Source organism: Euprymna scolopes, chromosome 2, assembly GCF_053919585.1.
Source record: "Euprymna scolopes isolate OS-2025 chromosome 2, ASM5391958v1, whole genome shotgun sequence".
Classification (NCBI taxonomy): domain Eukaryota; kingdom Metazoa; phylum Mollusca; class Cephalopoda; order Sepiida; family Sepiolidae; genus Euprymna; species Euprymna scolopes.
Window position 1 is genome coordinate 152,500,694 of NC_136483.1, and position 17,799 is coordinate 152,518,492.

Sequence of the window (17,799 nt, forward strand, 5' to 3'; positions counted from 1 at the left end):
ACCGTGCTATTGCTGGAATTTTCCAGGCAGTTCATGTACAATGCTGAAAGGTGCTAAAATGCTGAACCAATAAAATCGCAGTAATCAACGTCATTTAGTTATGGTAGTCCATCCATGTGGAGAACGATGTCTTTTTCATTTTCTTCTTTCTTTTTATTATTTGACTCGGTGACTCCGTTGATGACTGAAGCCTTATGTGTGACCTACACTGCTTTGCACAGATAGAGCACAAGAAGGCAGGATTTGGGTTTTGATAGGGTGTGGCTGCTGCTCGTTGGTGTCTCAGTATGTGACGCTCCTTAGCTGCTCACTCAGGCTCGTTGTTGAAGAGGGCAATCCCGCTATCACATATGGAGCGCTAAGTTTCTCTGTCCACTGCCAAAGTTTCCAAAAGATTGAAGGGGGTATTGCAGCACCTGAGGGTGAGCATGATGCAGTCTATGTAGCGTTTCTTCAGACAGCTGATGTTTTGGTCGTGAGTGAGCAGACCAAAGAGAACTCTTCGAGGTAGTTGGTTTGAGGACATCCTGATGACGTGGCCTAACCATCGAATATCGAAGCTGACGATGGACAAGGAGTGACTCTAGAGGGGCAACTCCCTCTCCTGTAAATCTCTGAATGGGACACTTTGCGTTATCAATGGAAGTCGAGGATCTGTTGTAGTCGTCTGATGTGAAATGACTTCAGCAGCCTAATGTGATAACGATATGGAACCCATACATTGGAACCGTACAGGAAGGCGGGTATGACGACTGCGTTGTACACAGCAACCCTTGTATGGATCCTGAGATTGTAGTTGGCGAACACTCGATCATTAAGGCGGCCAAAAACAGACGAGGCAAGATTAAAGTGGCGCTGAACTTCATTGCTAACGTCACAGCAGAATGAGAGATTTAAGCCAAGTTATGTGAAGCTGCTGATATTTTTTAGAGGGATACTGTTGACGGTGAAGATGAGAGCATCAGTTGGAGACACATTGGGCAGGATTTCCGTCTTCTTGGTATTGATAAGAAGACCACCTTGGTGGTAGGTGTTGGAGACTACGTCGAGACTGGGTTGAAGTACGTGGGAGGTATGGTTAGGGAATGCAGCATCATTGGCATACTGTAAGTCGAAGATGAGCTCTTCAGAGGTTTTAGTCTTGACCTGAAGACGTTTCAGGTTGAAGAGGCGCAAAATCAAAGTGACAACAACCAGGAACAAGTTGAAAATGTGCCAAGGCATATCCCTGCTTCACATCGATATTCACAGCAAAAGTGTCCGATTCTGCACTTGATATAGTGACACAAGCACGCATGTCAGTAAGAAACTGCTGAAGGACTGACAAGAAAGTAGGAGGGCAAGCGAACTTCCGGAGAATGTTCCATAACAGCTCACGGTTCAGTGTCGAAGGCGTTGATTAGATCTACGAAGGCAAAATAGAGTTCACGATGCTGTTCACAACACTTCTCCTGGAGGAGGCGGGCAACAAAAATTATATTAGTGGTACTATGTTCTCGGCGGAAGACACATTATGATTCTGGGACGGCAAGATCGACAACAGTCTCCAGAAGTAGGGTGAGCATGATCTTAACCAATATTTTGCCGGCCAAAGAGAGGAGAGAGATGCCTTGGCTGTTGTGACAATCAGCACGGCCACCCTAATATTTGTAGATGAGGATGATGTTAGCATCCTTCACTGCTGTGGGAGATTCTTTGCTGACCAGCAATCTAGGATAAACTGGTGGAGATGCAGGAAGAGGTCATTTCTACCACATTTGAGGATCTCAGCAGATCCTCAAATGTGGTGGAACTGACCTCTTCCTGCATCTCCACCTGTTTATTCACCAGCTGTGAATGCTTCCTTCACTTCGTTGATGGATGGTGGGTTGTCCAGCATGGGAATGGATGGCCGTGTGGGGAGATCATCGACAATGGCGGGATCGGTGACATTCATCTTATTAAGCAGTTCCCGCAATTTCTCAGCCCATTTTTCCAGGATATCGCTCTTCTCTTTAATGAGAGCACCATTCTTACTACGCACATGGTGCATGGAGAGTTACATTGGGCCATATTTACTGCTTTGTAGAAAACGTGGGTGTCGCCAAAGTCTGCATGGCTTTGGCTCTCCCTAGCCTTCTTCAGCCACCATTCATTTTCCATCAGACACAATTCTCGCTGCACTATGGCACGGGGGGAGGAGAAGTGCTTGCAGAGTGTCGAAGATGCTTGATTTCTAAAAAAGGCATCATGAGCGGTATTTTTCTCACGTGTGAGGGAACCGATGCTCCCTACACAATCGTCGAACCAGTCCTTGTGTCGCCTCTCAGAGTAGCCAAAGATCGATTCTAAGGCACTATGAAGAGCGATTGAGATTTCTTGCCATTCTGCCGTAAGAGTACTAGTGGTAACTGCTGAAACAGCAGCGGGAGCAGGGAGGGATTCGGTGATGGCATCACACAATTTCGCCGAGATTTCCAGATACCGTAGAGAAGACATGTTAAGTCGTCATTTTGGATTCTGCTGACGGGTAGGTGGATGTACATTTAGCTGGAGACTTGAGCGAATCAAGTGGGGATCAGCACCACACATAGCACGGGTCAAGAGCACGTCATGCAGATCACAGTGTCTGACGATGAAAAAAATCGATAAGGTACCAGTGCTTGGACCTGGGATGCATCCAGGACGTCTTGTACATGTCACGTAGCTTAAAGATGGTGTTGGTAATGGTGACACCCAGCTCCGCAAAGAGGGATAGAAATTAGAGACCATTTCTGTTTATATTTCCAACTCCATGTCGTCGAATGACTTCTTGTCATATCTCATGGTTTTTGCCAACTCTGGTGTTAAAATCGCCCAGAAGAATAATCTTATCGCTGCCTGGGGTGTCCCTAATGGTAACCGTGCGGTTGTCATAGAAACGGTCCTTCACATCCTCCTTCGATTCAAGCGTGGGAGCATAGGCACTGATCAGGGTGGGATAACAACTCCTGGTCAGTGAAAGCCGTAGGGTCAGGAGACATTCATCGATGGCAGTTGGTGTCTTGGTAGATGGCGAAATAGAGATAAAGATAATTTATAGAAAGCAATACAAAGGTGTAACGGATCGACACAAATTGAAACAAATTAAAACAGTAAGCTATGCAGATTCCCCTTTCATTAATGCAATATATATATGCATGATTTTATATGCTTTTAACATTACACCGTGTTATTATTTGCATCAGTATCGTCAGATATAAGTTCTGTATCATAATATTTCGGGATCATTTTCTTTCATCAGCTGTGTTTAAACGTGCATTTAACAGCTATTGTAAATGTGAACCCTTAAATATCAAATGATATAGAACTTCCAGCTGACTAAAATATTCACCTTTTTATTATTACAATATGCATGTTTGAACTAAAGTTGACCACATATCTGTGTATCGGGCACACGGGTGGGTTCGTGAACAATCTGAGTGAGGTCATAGGCAATGGCAAAATCATGACAAAACCTCCCCTCATCATCGGTTTTATTTGAGTGGGTCAGCTATTCCACATTATGGACATTGAAGTCACCGCAAATGTGAATGTTAGCCGAAGGATGAGCAGACAGGATGTGGTCAATTTTCTCGGATATACTCTTAAAGATAGTAACTCCATCCGTGTGTGTGTGTGTGTGTGTGTGTTGTTGTTGTTGTTGGAATCCTTTGAAAAGAGTAATTTGTATATTTATTTATTTATTTATCTGTGGACTGTTATCCTCATCTTCATAGTTGTTGATTCACCACGTTTTGGCCAACTTATCCTCTGGCCTTCTTCAGGTGGTTAACAGTGACAGAATAGGGATGCTGAGTCTTGTAACTGTAATTACTGTCTTCCATATTTGTTGTCTCAATACTTTTTGGCCATACTAAGCTTCTGGCATGTTTTGGGTACAACAACAACAGCAACAACTATAAAGATGAGGATAAATAAATAAATCTATAACTTTTTTTCCCAAGTGACTTTAATTAATTAACATATCATATCACTAGTGAGGATTGAACTCACGACCTAATAGAAACAAAACGATTACGCTGCAATAAGTAACTCCACTTTAATAACAAAAAGGCGAACCCACGAATTAATTCTCATTCGCAAAAACTAGCAGGGAGACCCAACGTTTTCCGGGATTGAATAAGAATTCACAATTTTCCACCCTTCCATAGATTTATTGTCATCGAAATCGGTGAAATCAAATCATCCATTTTTAATCAAATCGATTGATTGTTAGAGACTACCCCCCCTCAATCTCGCAGTATACCAAGAGGAAGCTTAACATGCCTCTCCATACGTTGCGTAAGCAGATCCCCGGAAGTGAATTAAACAAATAAATTTGGCCAGAAAACGTGACCAAGTTTCACATGCTGAATTTTTGTGTGGTCAAGTCACGACAAACAAAAAAGTCGGTCACAAGTCTCGAAATGCCCGAGATATGACGTCAAAGCGAGTGACCACATTTTTGTGAAACAATCAAATCCGTTGCTAAGGTCGCTGGAAAAATGGTGGAATCTTTCTATCGATCCAGTAAAAACCAAGTACGTCCAAGGATGGAGTATTGTTTTCACGTCTGGGCAGGAGCTGTTAGGAAGAGCTTATCCTGCCTTGACAGAGTTCAAAATAGACTTACGTAGGGGATGCCCTTTTCTCTTACCTGCAACCTCTTTCCCACAGAAGAAAAGTTGCGAGCCTGTTTATGTTTAATCGTTATTTTCATGGCAAGTGCTCGTCTATGGCCCACCCTCGCCAAATATTCACGAGAAACACTTATTTGGCTGAAAACACTATCCATATTTCCCTCACTCTTTATCTGTACCTAAACTTAAACGTAGATTTCATGAACAAAGATTCTAAGAACTGCACACCTGTGGAACTCTCTTCCGTTTATCTGTTTTCCAGCTGACTACAATATGGTCGTCTTTTAGTCTAACCTTAACAAGTTCTTAATGAGCCGTTCTCCTTAAGTAATCCAATTTACTAAATTTACACTTCTAGCGATCACTATATTGTCCTTTTGACTGCTGTGCACTCTTTAACCCTTATCCTCGAGTGGTCTCTTGGCCTTGATAAGTGGTAATACCTTTGTGAAAAAAAAAATAAAACAGTGCCGATCAAAATTATAAAGAAAAAGAACACACACAATGCCGATTGGAATGTCGTCGTCATCTAGGCAAAATAAAGAGTCGACAACAAGAGTGAGTTGACACACAACACAAGAGCAGTTGATTTTGTCAGTCGTGGAAGCATTAGACTGAGTTATCTAAGAGACAACGTAAAGACTAAAAATAAAAAGCGTAGAAAATCCCTGAAAGAAACACCTAACTGTTGAGAATGAAAATAAACGAGGGAAACCAAAAGACAAGTCCTATTGTTACTGTTTCACAATGAAATGTTTTCTTACAGTGTCCGAGAGACGAAGGGAGTCACAACCTAAGGTTAGTAGTTTGTTGTCAAACGGCCATTCTGTGCTTGGGTGTCGTATTTGTTGAACCTGTCCAGAATTAATAACTGTTACCTTGTATATGTTACACGAACATATTTGAATATGTGTAAACACGCACGCGCACACACAACGAACATTTATAACCACTAAATGCCAAGAGATCGGTTTTATACACACGTATATTATATAGACTAGATGGACATGAACACGTATACACACCCACAATACAACACACGGTGACTTAGTATACAATACATTCTAGCTTACATTTAACTAAAGACTTAAAATTATCTGTAAATAATGGTTTCACTTAAAGTTTAAAATGCAGAATTCAAATATCATAGTGCAATTGTGCTCTAAACAGAAACATTCATTTCGAACGTGCCTCTGTCTTATAGAAGAATCTGCAGTGGATTTTATAGGTTGGGTCTTTCCTCTTGTGCAGTGAAAAAACTTTTGAAATGCACTTGTGATGTTAGGTTGTATTAAAGTATTAACTTTGGTCAAAATCGGACTTCCTTTTTTAACCAGATTTTTTCCAATTATTAACTTTCGATACTTATCAAACACATTCCAATACAAAACCCACGTAAGAATACTTCCAGACACATCAAGTACCTTAGTGTGAAATTCCCCCCCCCAAAAAAAAAAATGATCAAGGTGTTTCTGAGTCTATAAAGAAAAAAATACTGACAAAGTTTCTGGTATATAATAATAGAAATTGACTGAGATTTTTATTTGATTTTAGCTGCAAGGTTTATGTTTACTCGTACGGTTGTGGGGACATTTTCACTTTCCACTTAGCTCTTTTGATGAAGGGGGGTCCAATTTTGGGCTGTCGGCCCAAGTCAATGTGTGCTGTCTGACAGCCAGTAAACCAAGTCTCCCCTATCTATTAAAGCAAATGGTTTTTATGAGAACCACTAATTGTGCTCCCATCTGTCTGAGATTACCACTAACTCCTCTCCTTTCTTACCTCTTCTTCTTTTCCCTTCCTCTGAAATTCTTTTCTCCTAGTCTTCTGGAATCTTTGTATTCTTTCTCTTTTCTTTTTCCCTTTCTCTTTTCTCCTTCCCTTTCTGTCTTTTTTTTTAATACTTTAGTGTAATCTGACTTCTTATACCAGTCAAAGATTTATCCTCGACAATCAGAAACAAGGCTATTGTGGTGTCCTTTTATCTTTCAGGCTGTGGTATTATTAGTTCTAGGTCGTTCTAGGAAGCCCACTTTCCAAGCCTTATCTCCCACTTTGGGAAGGACTTAGTTAACTGCTAACTGCCTGAGAGGAAAGCTGATGGGACTGCACAAGCAATTTTTAAGAAGCTAGAAACAAAATGATTGCACTGCAATAAAGAAATCCATTTTAATAACGAAAAGGTGAATCCACAAAGTCTCATTAGTAAAATCTAGTAGGGAAACCTGACGTTGTCCGGAACTGAATGAGGACCTACAAATGCTCCATCCTTCCACATATTGGTCATCGAAATCGGTGATACTGTTTATTTTTTTTAATCAAATCGATTGATTGCCTGCTCTTAATAGTTCTAAGAAGTCTACTCTCCCAGGCCTTGTCTTCCATCTTTGGGAAGGAATTAGTTCAATACTAACTGCCTAAGGCACCATCATTGAAGAACGCTGATGGGACTGCACGAGCAATTTTTAAGAGGGCAGGGCCCTCTAATTCTAAAGCTCTGGCGTATTCCCAACTTAAAGCTTTATGTTAAGTCTTTTTGTAGTCGGAGGATGTGAATACCACGGCAAAGAAGGAGAAAGCAAAGGATGTGAATACCAAAGCAAAGAAGGAGAAAGCAGAAAGGAAGAAAGTCAACGAAAGAAAATGGCATGTGGTATGTGATCCCCGTAATTTTGATCGAGGCAACAAATTATACTTATCTTGTGAAATTAAGTATTACCCCTTCTGTCGAAATCAGAGTGTAAGCAGTGTTCTGAAAGGGTTTGATGATTTTTTTTTCAAAAGTGCATTTACGTTACTACATGTATTTATCTGTTCACCAAACAAGATCATAGCAAGCATCATCAGCAAACCTGAAGTATTGTTTATAAACTAAACTGTTTTTTTTTTCAACTAACTAGAATTGAGAAAACTTATTCAGAAAATGTCGAAATCATACATTAATAGTGAGGGTAGTCCTAGGAAATCCACTCTCACAGGCTTTGCTTTCCCTCTTTTGGGAGGAAAGTTATTGTTAAGTTCCTGAGGCGCCCGACAGGAGAATGCTGATGAGATTGCCCAAGCAATTTTTAAGTCAGAGTACCTATTCTTTTGGATCACTAGCTTACACTCTCAGTCCCTGTGTCAGAAACATCATAGCAAACATCAGCAGCAGCTAACTGGAAGTATCAATACTGTTTGTGAATAAGACAACAACTTTTTTTTCCAAGTGCTTTTAATTATAAAATTTAGTGAATTGAGTAACAATGAAAAAACAGAATATGTCGCCATTTTTTGACGGTATACGTACACTAGTTGTATATAATTGTATTTGGACAATAAGTAAAAAAAAAAAAAGAAAAAAAAAGAACAATGTAAACAAATTAAAAAAAAAATGTTTTTGCTGTAAAAACCAAAAATCGTTTAAAGTTCACTGCTTGCTTCAGAGTCCTTTGTATCATTTCCCGCGATAAAATTACCAACAAGCCCCTGTGCGGTGCTGAACAAGTTGATTGGTGTGTTACCATCTGTGATGAGGGTTGATTTAAGACCAATCGACTGTAACAGCTTCAACTGGTTCTCTTGACCTGATACGGCAATATCCCTCAAAGTACCTTGACCAAGTGAGGCGACCATAGCCTCAAACATCTGGACTTGTATGGTCGCCATTTCGTTTGTCTTTTTCAATTCAAGAACATTTTTTTCAGAGATATATTTGAGCTCTGCTTCCCTGGCCAGCTGGATGCGATCAAGTTCGGCTTCCTGCAAGGTAAATATACAAAGATCAGAAACGTACGATTTAAGATAATAATGAATTTGTATAAACAAAGAAACATTGCATCATCTGGTGCTTATGTAGACACAATAGACCACCAAAGAATTTCAGCACTTATGGAAATTCTTGTTGGCAACTTTTACGTAGTCCCTCTTGTACCCAATGCTAACGAAAAAAAAAAAAAAAAAAAAAAAGAAAAAAAATTCATATACAATACAATATACGGTGTAGAGGAACACCCGAGATTACAGTCTCTCAATACACATCATTTCTAGATTCGTAGTCAAAGCGAAGTGGTTGATTCCTCTAATGTTTGTCTAGTCTGGCTTTGAAGGTATGGAATCATTCTACAGATACCACTTCTTCCGGTAGCTGGTTCCACACATTCACCACACGTTTTTGTTTTACGGCATATCAACCCTTTACAGGTTATTTAATGCCGAAACCAGTTATTTTGAAGAAAAATCTTTTAATAGAATATATTTTTTTTCAAGTCCGTTTCTATTTAACCCATAGTTAGGACCCTAACAGGTACTACCACTCCAGGTCAGAATGGACCTGGGAGTAATGGCAATTAAAGGGTGGCTCCACACTCAACAAAGCCCGCAAGCTGGGGCCTCATCATCGGATATAGTTTAAGGTCATATCCAGGACCCACACGTTGGGAGAAGTTTGCTTGAACAGACCCAGCTGCCGTAATTATTCAAACACAAAGAATACCCACAGGTCCTACAATCTTGTTTCAAAGGAAGCATCTTAAGATAGTCCACGTATTCCCCACATACGATTCATAGCAAATGAAACAGATGCTCAACAACAAAAACAAGAGGGTAAATGACTGGCTTGATCTCGAAGACAAACATTGACAGAGTAAAGAAGTTATGGTGTGAGCCGGTATCATTGGGCGACATCAAGAATATACTGATTGGTTTAGATACAATAGACCATCAAAGAATTTTGTACTTACAGAGATTCCCGAGTCTTGACATAGATAGCTACCCGAACACTCAGCAAACAGAACTACTTTAGCAAATGGTTTCTTTATTTCTCTAGAAAAGAATTTTTTCTTCCAATTTATTTTTTTTTTTGGGGGGGGGAGGAGAATGCAAATAGAAGACAGAGGCTGATAAATTTCGATAAAACTTTTCAATATGAAAACAAAATCGTAACGTTGTCATTATTTACATAATAATGCACTAATGCAAATTCATGTTCGTATATACGTTATCAGCATCAACACCAAAGAGGTGAGAGAACCCTTTAATCCATAAGGGGCACATCCTCTTGTTCCATCAACCATAACTGGGTAGAAGTCCTAAGTAATGCGCAATTGTATTGTGGATCTCTGCAAGGACTTGCAGCATAGCAGACAAAGTACTTGGTAAATATTTAATTGTAAGTTACACTCTTCTGGAGGTTGAAGGCTCAATCTTCAGTGCAGACAACACTACAATTGTGAATTACTTAGAACTTCTACCCAGTCATGGCGGAAGAAACAAAAACATGTTACTCGTATGGATTAAATAAAGGGTTTCATTCGAAATTCCGGTCTGATTCTCAAGTTCGACAAAGATTTCAGAGTTCGGCAAGATACACCTGGAGAAGGTCAGAGGATAAATTGACTGAAACGTTGGGAAAATAACACTTAAGATGAGAACAATAGTCCTAATAATCTAAACAATACGAATAATCACTCCTCATCTTAAAAATTAAGAAACATAATACTAATATATTAAAACAATATTTCTGAAAAACAAAAACAAAACAAAAAACAACAAGAAAAAACAAAAGAAAAAACAAAACAAGAAAAAAACAAAACAAGAAAAAAACAAAACAAGAAAAAAACAAAACAAGAAAAAAACAAAACAAGAAAAAAACAAAACAAGAAAAAAACAAGAAAAAACAAAACAAGAAAAAACAAAACAAGAAAAAACAAAACAAGAAAAAAACAAAACAAGAAAAAAACAAAACAAGAAAAAAACAAAACAAGAAAAAAACAAAACAAGAAAAAAACAAAACAAGAAAAAACAAAACAAGAAAAAACAAAACAAGAAAAAACAAAACAAGAAAAAAACAAAACAAGAAAAAACAAAACAAGAAAAAACAAAACAAGAAAAAACAACTCACCGATTCAATCTTCATTGCTTCGGCTTTCAGTTTAGCTTGGTCAACAGCAGCTACACCTTCAATTCGAGCTGCCTCAGCTCGTGACTGGGCCTCTGCTTTTGCCTGCCCGGTGCTCTCAACAGCCGCACTGTTCGCCTGTAGTTCAAGGAGTTCACGCCGGGCACGTTCTGCCTCAGCCTCATCATTGATCTTCTGACGTTCGAGGCGACCCTTTGCTTCCTGCTCCAACCTCTCCGCTTCATGTCTACAAGAAATAAAATCAACAAAAAATAAATAAAGAGAAAAATAATTTAAACTAGTCATTTGAAAAATAATTTTGTTGAAAAGATATTTTATTCATACCATTATGATTATCCAGACTACGGTTCTCATCTTGAGTGTTATTTTTACAACATTTTGATCGATGTAACCTCCGACCTTTTTCAGGTACATCTTGTCAAACTGTCGGACTCTGAAATCTGCACAGAATTTCGAGCTGAACCCTTTATTTAATTTACATGGTAGCATGTTCTTATTCCGTCAGCCATGAACAAGTAAAAGTTGTAATTTATAACTGTATTTTGGGTGTCAGCCGCACTGAGGATATAACGTCCAACCTCCAGAAGAGTGTAACGTTTACAACTGGATTTTACCAAGTACTCTATCCATTATGCCATGGTTCCTTGTAGACAAGATATACCTGGAGAAGATAGGTTAAATCGACCGAAAAGTTGTATAAGAACACTGAAGAGGAAAACGATAGTCTGAAGAACACACATAATCAATCCTCATCTTAAAAATTCATAGCTGTAAAATATTTGGTTATTTGTACTCGGAGTTTATTGCATTTTCACCCCATACAAGTCACAGTGCCACTTTGATGTAGGGGGCTACTATCTGGGACATAATTTGCAAGAATACTATGTCGGGAGTTGAGCAGCAAGATGTCTGTTTACATTACACTTGAACTTCTGCATGTCAGTACAGTCAGAGAAGCAGGAATCCGGAAGGGAATTCCAAAGTCTAGTAGTTCTAGGGAAGAAACTATTAGAATAGAAGGCTTTCTGGCATTTGAGGATCTCTACTGTGAAGGGGTGGGATTTTACTGATTGTCGGGTTTGTCGAGGGTATTTACGTCAAGGGGGTACAAGGGCTTGTAGTTCGTTGGAGCACCTACCATGAAAATACTTGTAAAACAGGCAGAGGGATACAACATTTCGTCGATGGGACAGAAGTTGAAGCCTAGCTGACAGTTTAGGACCTATTAGGTTGGCAACTCTTTTAAACCTTGTTCAGGAGCGAGATGCACCAGCCCAAATGTGACAACAATACTCCATACATGGGCGAATGGTGGCCTTGTAGAGGTACAGGATACTCTCAGGCGTAAATAACTTTCTAGCATGGTCGAGAGAGGCCATTTTTCTCACAGCAGCCTTGGCAATGCCTTCAATGTATCTGTTCCAACTCATGTTCCCTGTGAACGTTAAGCTGAGGAGTTTGAACGAAGTACTTTCAGGTAATGTATCATTAGCCATGGCTATTAGTGGTTGAGAAGGTTTCTTGTAATTATTAAAGGAAAGAAGCTTAGTCTTAGCAGCATTGAATGTTACCATCCATTTTTGTCCCCATTCCACTACAGACTGGAGGTGTCCCACCAGGGTTTCCATCATTGCCTTGGATACATGTTCATTCATTTTCCCTTCGTGCCTGTTATAGACCATGATGTCATCAGCAAATATACCCATCTCAGAGACAATTTTATCAGAGAGATCATTTATGAATATCAGGAATAATAAAGATCCAAGGATCGACTCCAGAAGTACACCCCCATTTATATCATATTGTTTTGACATACAACCATCGGGGACAACCTGGATTTTTCTCTTATTTTAGAAAGATTTAATTATGTAAAGTATTCGTCCAGTAATTCCATATGATCCGATTTTCATAAGACCATCGTGCCATACCCTGTCAAAAGCCTTGGATATATATAGGGCTACTGGCCTCGCCTCTACTATCCTTTTGTTAGGGAAATCTGTCTTATTTAACCATATTTTTGTTCTTCTGGAAATGTTTTTTTTTTTCATTGAACATTTGTAAATATTACTGTTGACTTATTTAAATCTTATATTCCTTGACGAGTATTTGAAGATTTAAGATTTACAATTTCCTAAAATAGCCAAATACATGTCCATATGTGGCTGTAGTTTAAATGCAAATGACTAGAGCATTTACAACCAGAAAACATGAAAAGGCCATTTAAGTTTTTTTTTTTTTCAATTGGAAACGATTATTTAGCCATAAAATAAAACAAACGCAGGATAAATATATATATATATATATATATATATATATATATATATATATATATATATATATATATATATATTACAGCAGAAAGAAAACGAAAAAAAGTAGTTCCTGTTTTTCAATTACCATTTCCCTTTTGGAAGCATTTCCTTGTTTTTATCGATTCCTCTTTCCAAAGTACAATGTTTCCCAAACCCTGGAGGAATGTCCCATTAGAATTATGCTTATTCTTCAAGTTACATAAATCAAATATGAAATTCATATAAAATATAGGTGAACAGATGTATACACACACAAACATACATACTGCATTTACACGTAATCACTATACAAGGTGCCTTCAATAAGTTTCCAGACTTTTTTGTACAGTTAAAATTTAAATTTTATTTGTTGTAGACTCTTGAAAATTCAATATGTTATTGCTATACATCTTATGAGAACTGACTAATTTTTTTATGATTTCAGGTTCAAATGAACAGCTACAGCAGGAATTGGAATACAGCCTACTAAAGTCTAATTATCACAGCTGGTGAATTTCAAATATGCAATCTGCACGTGAGGACAATTGAGAAGAACGATATGTAATAAAATTCGAAAAAAAAAAAAAATGCCACAGAAACGTATGGATTGCTTCAGACTGTTTTTGGACCATCTTGCATGAATCAAGCATCAGTTTTTGAGTGGCATAAGAGGCAGAGAGTCTGGAGATAATGAGACATGTGGAAGGAATAAGGAAGTCAGAACATCAGAGTTGATTGGCCAAATAAAGAATTTCATGGATAAGGACTATCGTATGTTTATTCTTTATAATAAGTTCAATTTGATGTCAGTGTGGGAACTTCACACACAATTATTCACAAGGAACTGAAGATGCGAGAGATTTACGCAAAGTTTGTCCCAAGGGTGCTCCATTCTTGTCACAGACTATTTGGCGAAGATTGGAATCAAGACAATTCCTTACCCCTCCCAATAGTTCGGACCTTGCTTCCTATGATTATTTGTTCTCTAAGCTCAAGAAAAACCTTAGAGGCTGTCGTTATGAGACAATTGAGAAGATGAAAGAGGCTGTGTCGAGGGTCATTGACATGCTCACACAAAGGGACTTCCATGAGGTCTTCCAGAAGTTGTTGGAATAGTACAAAAAGTGCATTGCAGCCGGAGGAGATTACTTCTAAGGAGACTAGTTTCATTTGTGTTACCCATATGGAAAATGTCTGGAAACTTATTGAAGGCACCTTTTATTTATCATAGATTCCCTACAAGTCTCAAAAGAAACAATTTCGTATGAAATTCAAAATACATAGACACACAGTCACATACAGATATATGTGTTATACATATACACACACACATATATATAGCTCATGAAATTACAAAATTTATGATATAATTAATATTTTGTAATCATTCTCTGAAAAAAATTCAACACCAAATATCATTTACCCTTGTATACATATGTTTCAGAGATTTATTGTTTATAATTTGATATTCGGTGCATAAATTCTCTATCAATTCGTCAGAGGCAAAAATAATGATCGAATTGTTAAATTATCAGAAAGACAAAAATGAAAATAAAAATCGAGATAATAAATTAATAATTGGATTCATAGGTAAAATATATACATTTTAAAAATAGAATCAATCTTCAAAAAAGATAAATGCAAGTTTCTAAAAAGATTAATTAATAAAATTCTAAATGTTATATATTACATATGTTGAGTGTACTTGATGGTGAGTGTACTTGATGGTGAGTGTACTTGATGGTGAGTGTACTTGATGTTGAGTGTACTTGATGTTGAGTGTACTTGATGTTGAGTGTACTTGATGTTGAGTGTACTTGATGTTGAGTGTACTTGATGTTGAGTGTACTTGATGTTGAGTGTACTTGATGTTGAGTGTACTTGATGTTGAGTGTACTTGATGTTGAGTGTACTTGATGTTGAGTGTACTTGATGTTGAGTGTACTCATTTAGTTTTTGACTCGGCATTGTGTGTGCCGACATGGTGCAGCCGCTAGTATTTTAATAAATGCTTAATTTCTTCTGTAAAATAAATAATTACACACGTATGTACATACTCATAACTATCTATAAAAATGAGAATATGTGTATGCGTGAGGACATTTCTCAACCTCAACCAATTTTTTTATCTACAGACTTGAAATTTGGTATACAGGGTATTCAGATATGTGGAAAACTTTTTAATCAGTTTTCATCCGGAAAAATGGGGTTGCTAAGAAGTCAGAATCCAAGAAAGTTGGTACATGGGAGTCATCAAATTTTTATCTGTTTGTCAAGTGTTTCACGGATGTGCACGCGTGAATTGTTAACATGACAGATTACTTATGTTAAGAATAAGTAGGTTTGAAAACACTTATAAATGATCGTGCCAAGCCGGCCTAATGGTTATCATACTTGACTCACTTTTTTAGGTTTTGGTTTCGATCCCAGCTCAAGTAATGTTTTTTTTTTTACTTATAAGAAATGAACTATTTAGAAAAAACATACTTGCATGCACATGCCTCAGTTTCTGTACGACTTAAAATATAATATTTATGCGCATTATACGCTTGGGCAACGCCGGGCGGCCTGCTAGTATATATATTGTTTTTTCACTCGATACAAAACAGTGCCACAAGAAACTAGTATTTGGGAGATAATTTGCAGGGCTACTATGTAGGAAGTTGAGCAGCAAGATATTTGCTTACATTACACTTGAATTTCTTCATGCCAGTACGGCCCCAGAAACAGGGACCCGGCAAGGAACTCCAAAGTGTAGCAGTTTGAGGGAAGAAACTTTTAGTAAAAGGCTTTCTGGTATCTAGGGATTTCAACAGTATAGGAGTAGGATTTTGCTGTATGTTTGGTTAGTTGGAGATATTCATGGCCAGGATGTACAAGTGCTTAGAGTTCGTCGGAGCACATTCCATTAAAATACTTGTAAAACAGGCACAGGAATACTTCATGTATACATACATATATACACATATGTACACACACATATCTACTATTATAGAAAAGTTGCTTTATGTGTGTCTGTGCGAGTTCCTTCCTCATAGGTTCCGAAACGGCTGAGCCCATCTTTTGCAAATTTCACACAAAGGTAATTTATATGTCTGGCAGTGTTCTTAGATATGTTTTGTACAGAAATTCATCCAATAAGAATCGAGAAAATCCGATCTTAAAAATAGCTTTTCTCTCTTATAGATAAAGAATAATTCTTACAACGGAATATTTTATGTTACACCGGCCAAGGGACATAATTACATTTCAGCAAATCATTTCTTCTTAGAAAAAAAATAGATTTATTATAATCTGGAGATATAGCTTAGTGGTAGAACATTCGACTACAGATTGAATAATCCCCTGTTCACGTCTGGGTGTACCTCACCATTTTATTTTAATTTTTTCGTAATAATGAGTCTAATTTACGATAAAAAAAGTAATCAGAAGTAACTTTTCCAGGGCATTCATTGTCAAGTCCAAATATCAGCTGACGTGATATTGTAAACAAACACAGACAGAATTTGATGAACAACATTATCATTTCTTTATATTAGGGAATTAGTCCATTGGGCAAATTATTCCTCGTAATATATAATAATTAATAGAGGAGTGATTCTATAATAATACATACACAATCTGCATAAATTAAGATATCATGTTTAAGCATATTGTATGACAAGGCAACGCCGGGCTGCCAGCTAGTATATATATATATATATATATATATATATATATATATATATATATACATACACACACACACACATACAAGGTGGAACGATAACTTGGATGAAAGCCGGTTTTCTTTTTTTTTTTTTTGTTGTAGACTATCTACTAGTTGATCAGTTGTGTACAAATCGCAAGAGCGATAGAAGCTTTCTATCATGTCTGAGATTGACAAAATGTTCAATGAGCAAGATCCAAAATGCACTGCTGTACAACTTATGCTCTCTACCGATCCAAGTTATGACAATAGGATCATTGTCAGCACCCACAAAATGCAAATCCGGATGGTTCAACGCTTGAGGGCACAGCTCATCGAAGTTTCCAGCCACAGTTATGATCTTTGGTGTGGTTTCAAGTGAGAGCCACATTATGCCACCTCACATCTTTGACGTCGGCTTGAAAGTAAGCACCAAAATTTAGGCTGCTGGCAGACCCTGGGTGTGGCAGCAGGACTCGGCGCTGGCCCACAAGTCCAAACAGATCCAGGCTTGGCTTCAGAAGGACTGCTACAGCTTTATAGCACTCTCTCACTGGCCCCCTTGATCCCCTGACCTGAACCCACTGGACTACTGCGTTTGGTCATACTTGAGAACATCACCAACATGACCTCCCATAACACCAAAGCCAGCCTGATTGCAGCCATCTGCTGAGTAATTGCTGAGCTCTCATTGGCGCTTGTGGAAAAGGCATGCTCTCAGTTCCGGACCCGTATCAAGGTGGTGTTTGAGGTTGAAGGCAGCTATATTGAATAAATGTCAACTCTACTACATAATCAAGTTATCAGAATTGATTTTTCAATAAACGTATTAAGATAAAGCTGTAGCATTGTTTTCTTTAGAGCGAAAAATTGATCGTGACTTCCTGTATATCCAGAGAGAGAGAGAGAGAGAGAGAGAGAGAGAGAGAGAGAGAGAGAGAGAGAGAGAGAGAGCAATAAGCTGGACGAAAAAGAGGTGAAGATAGAGGAAAACTGGGGAAGTAGAATTCTAAATATTTATATTTAAGAGACTGTCGTTAAAGTCAGATCCAGGCAATTAAAAAATATTTCAGGTCCTCGCTAATTACATCACAAATATAGTATTCGTGTTACTATTTTTTTTCTTCTGCAAGTAGATTTCTAAATATTTATATTTAAGAGGCTGTCATCAGGCTGAAGTGTTGTTTTCTTTAGGGCGACAAATTTATCATTCCACACTGTACACACAATTAGGTAAATTATTTGGAGGGGAGAAAGGGGGTATATTCTAATATATGAAAT

General features: G+C 38.0%; 1 protein-coding gene across 3 annotated transcripts in view; it reads right to left on the reverse strand.

The window, feature by feature from the left end:
- Nucleotides 1–7,899: 7,899 nt before the first annotated feature.
- LOC145297742 (major vault protein-like) overlaps nt 7,900–17,799 on the reverse strand; it is an 84,976-nt gene continuing 75,076 nt past the window's right edge. For all 3 annotated transcript variants that reach the window (XM_080143979.1, XM_080143969.1, XM_080143987.1), the window contains exons 14-15: nt 10,522–10,765; nt 7,900–8,381 (exon numbers count right to left, since the gene is read on the reverse strand). In XM_080143979.1, coding sequence (XP_080000105.1) covers nt 8,043–8,381; nt 10,522–10,765 — 583 coding nt within the window. In that variant the 3' untranslated portion in view covers nt 7,900–8,042. The remainder of the gene's footprint in view (nt 8,382–10,521; nt 10,766–17,799) is intronic.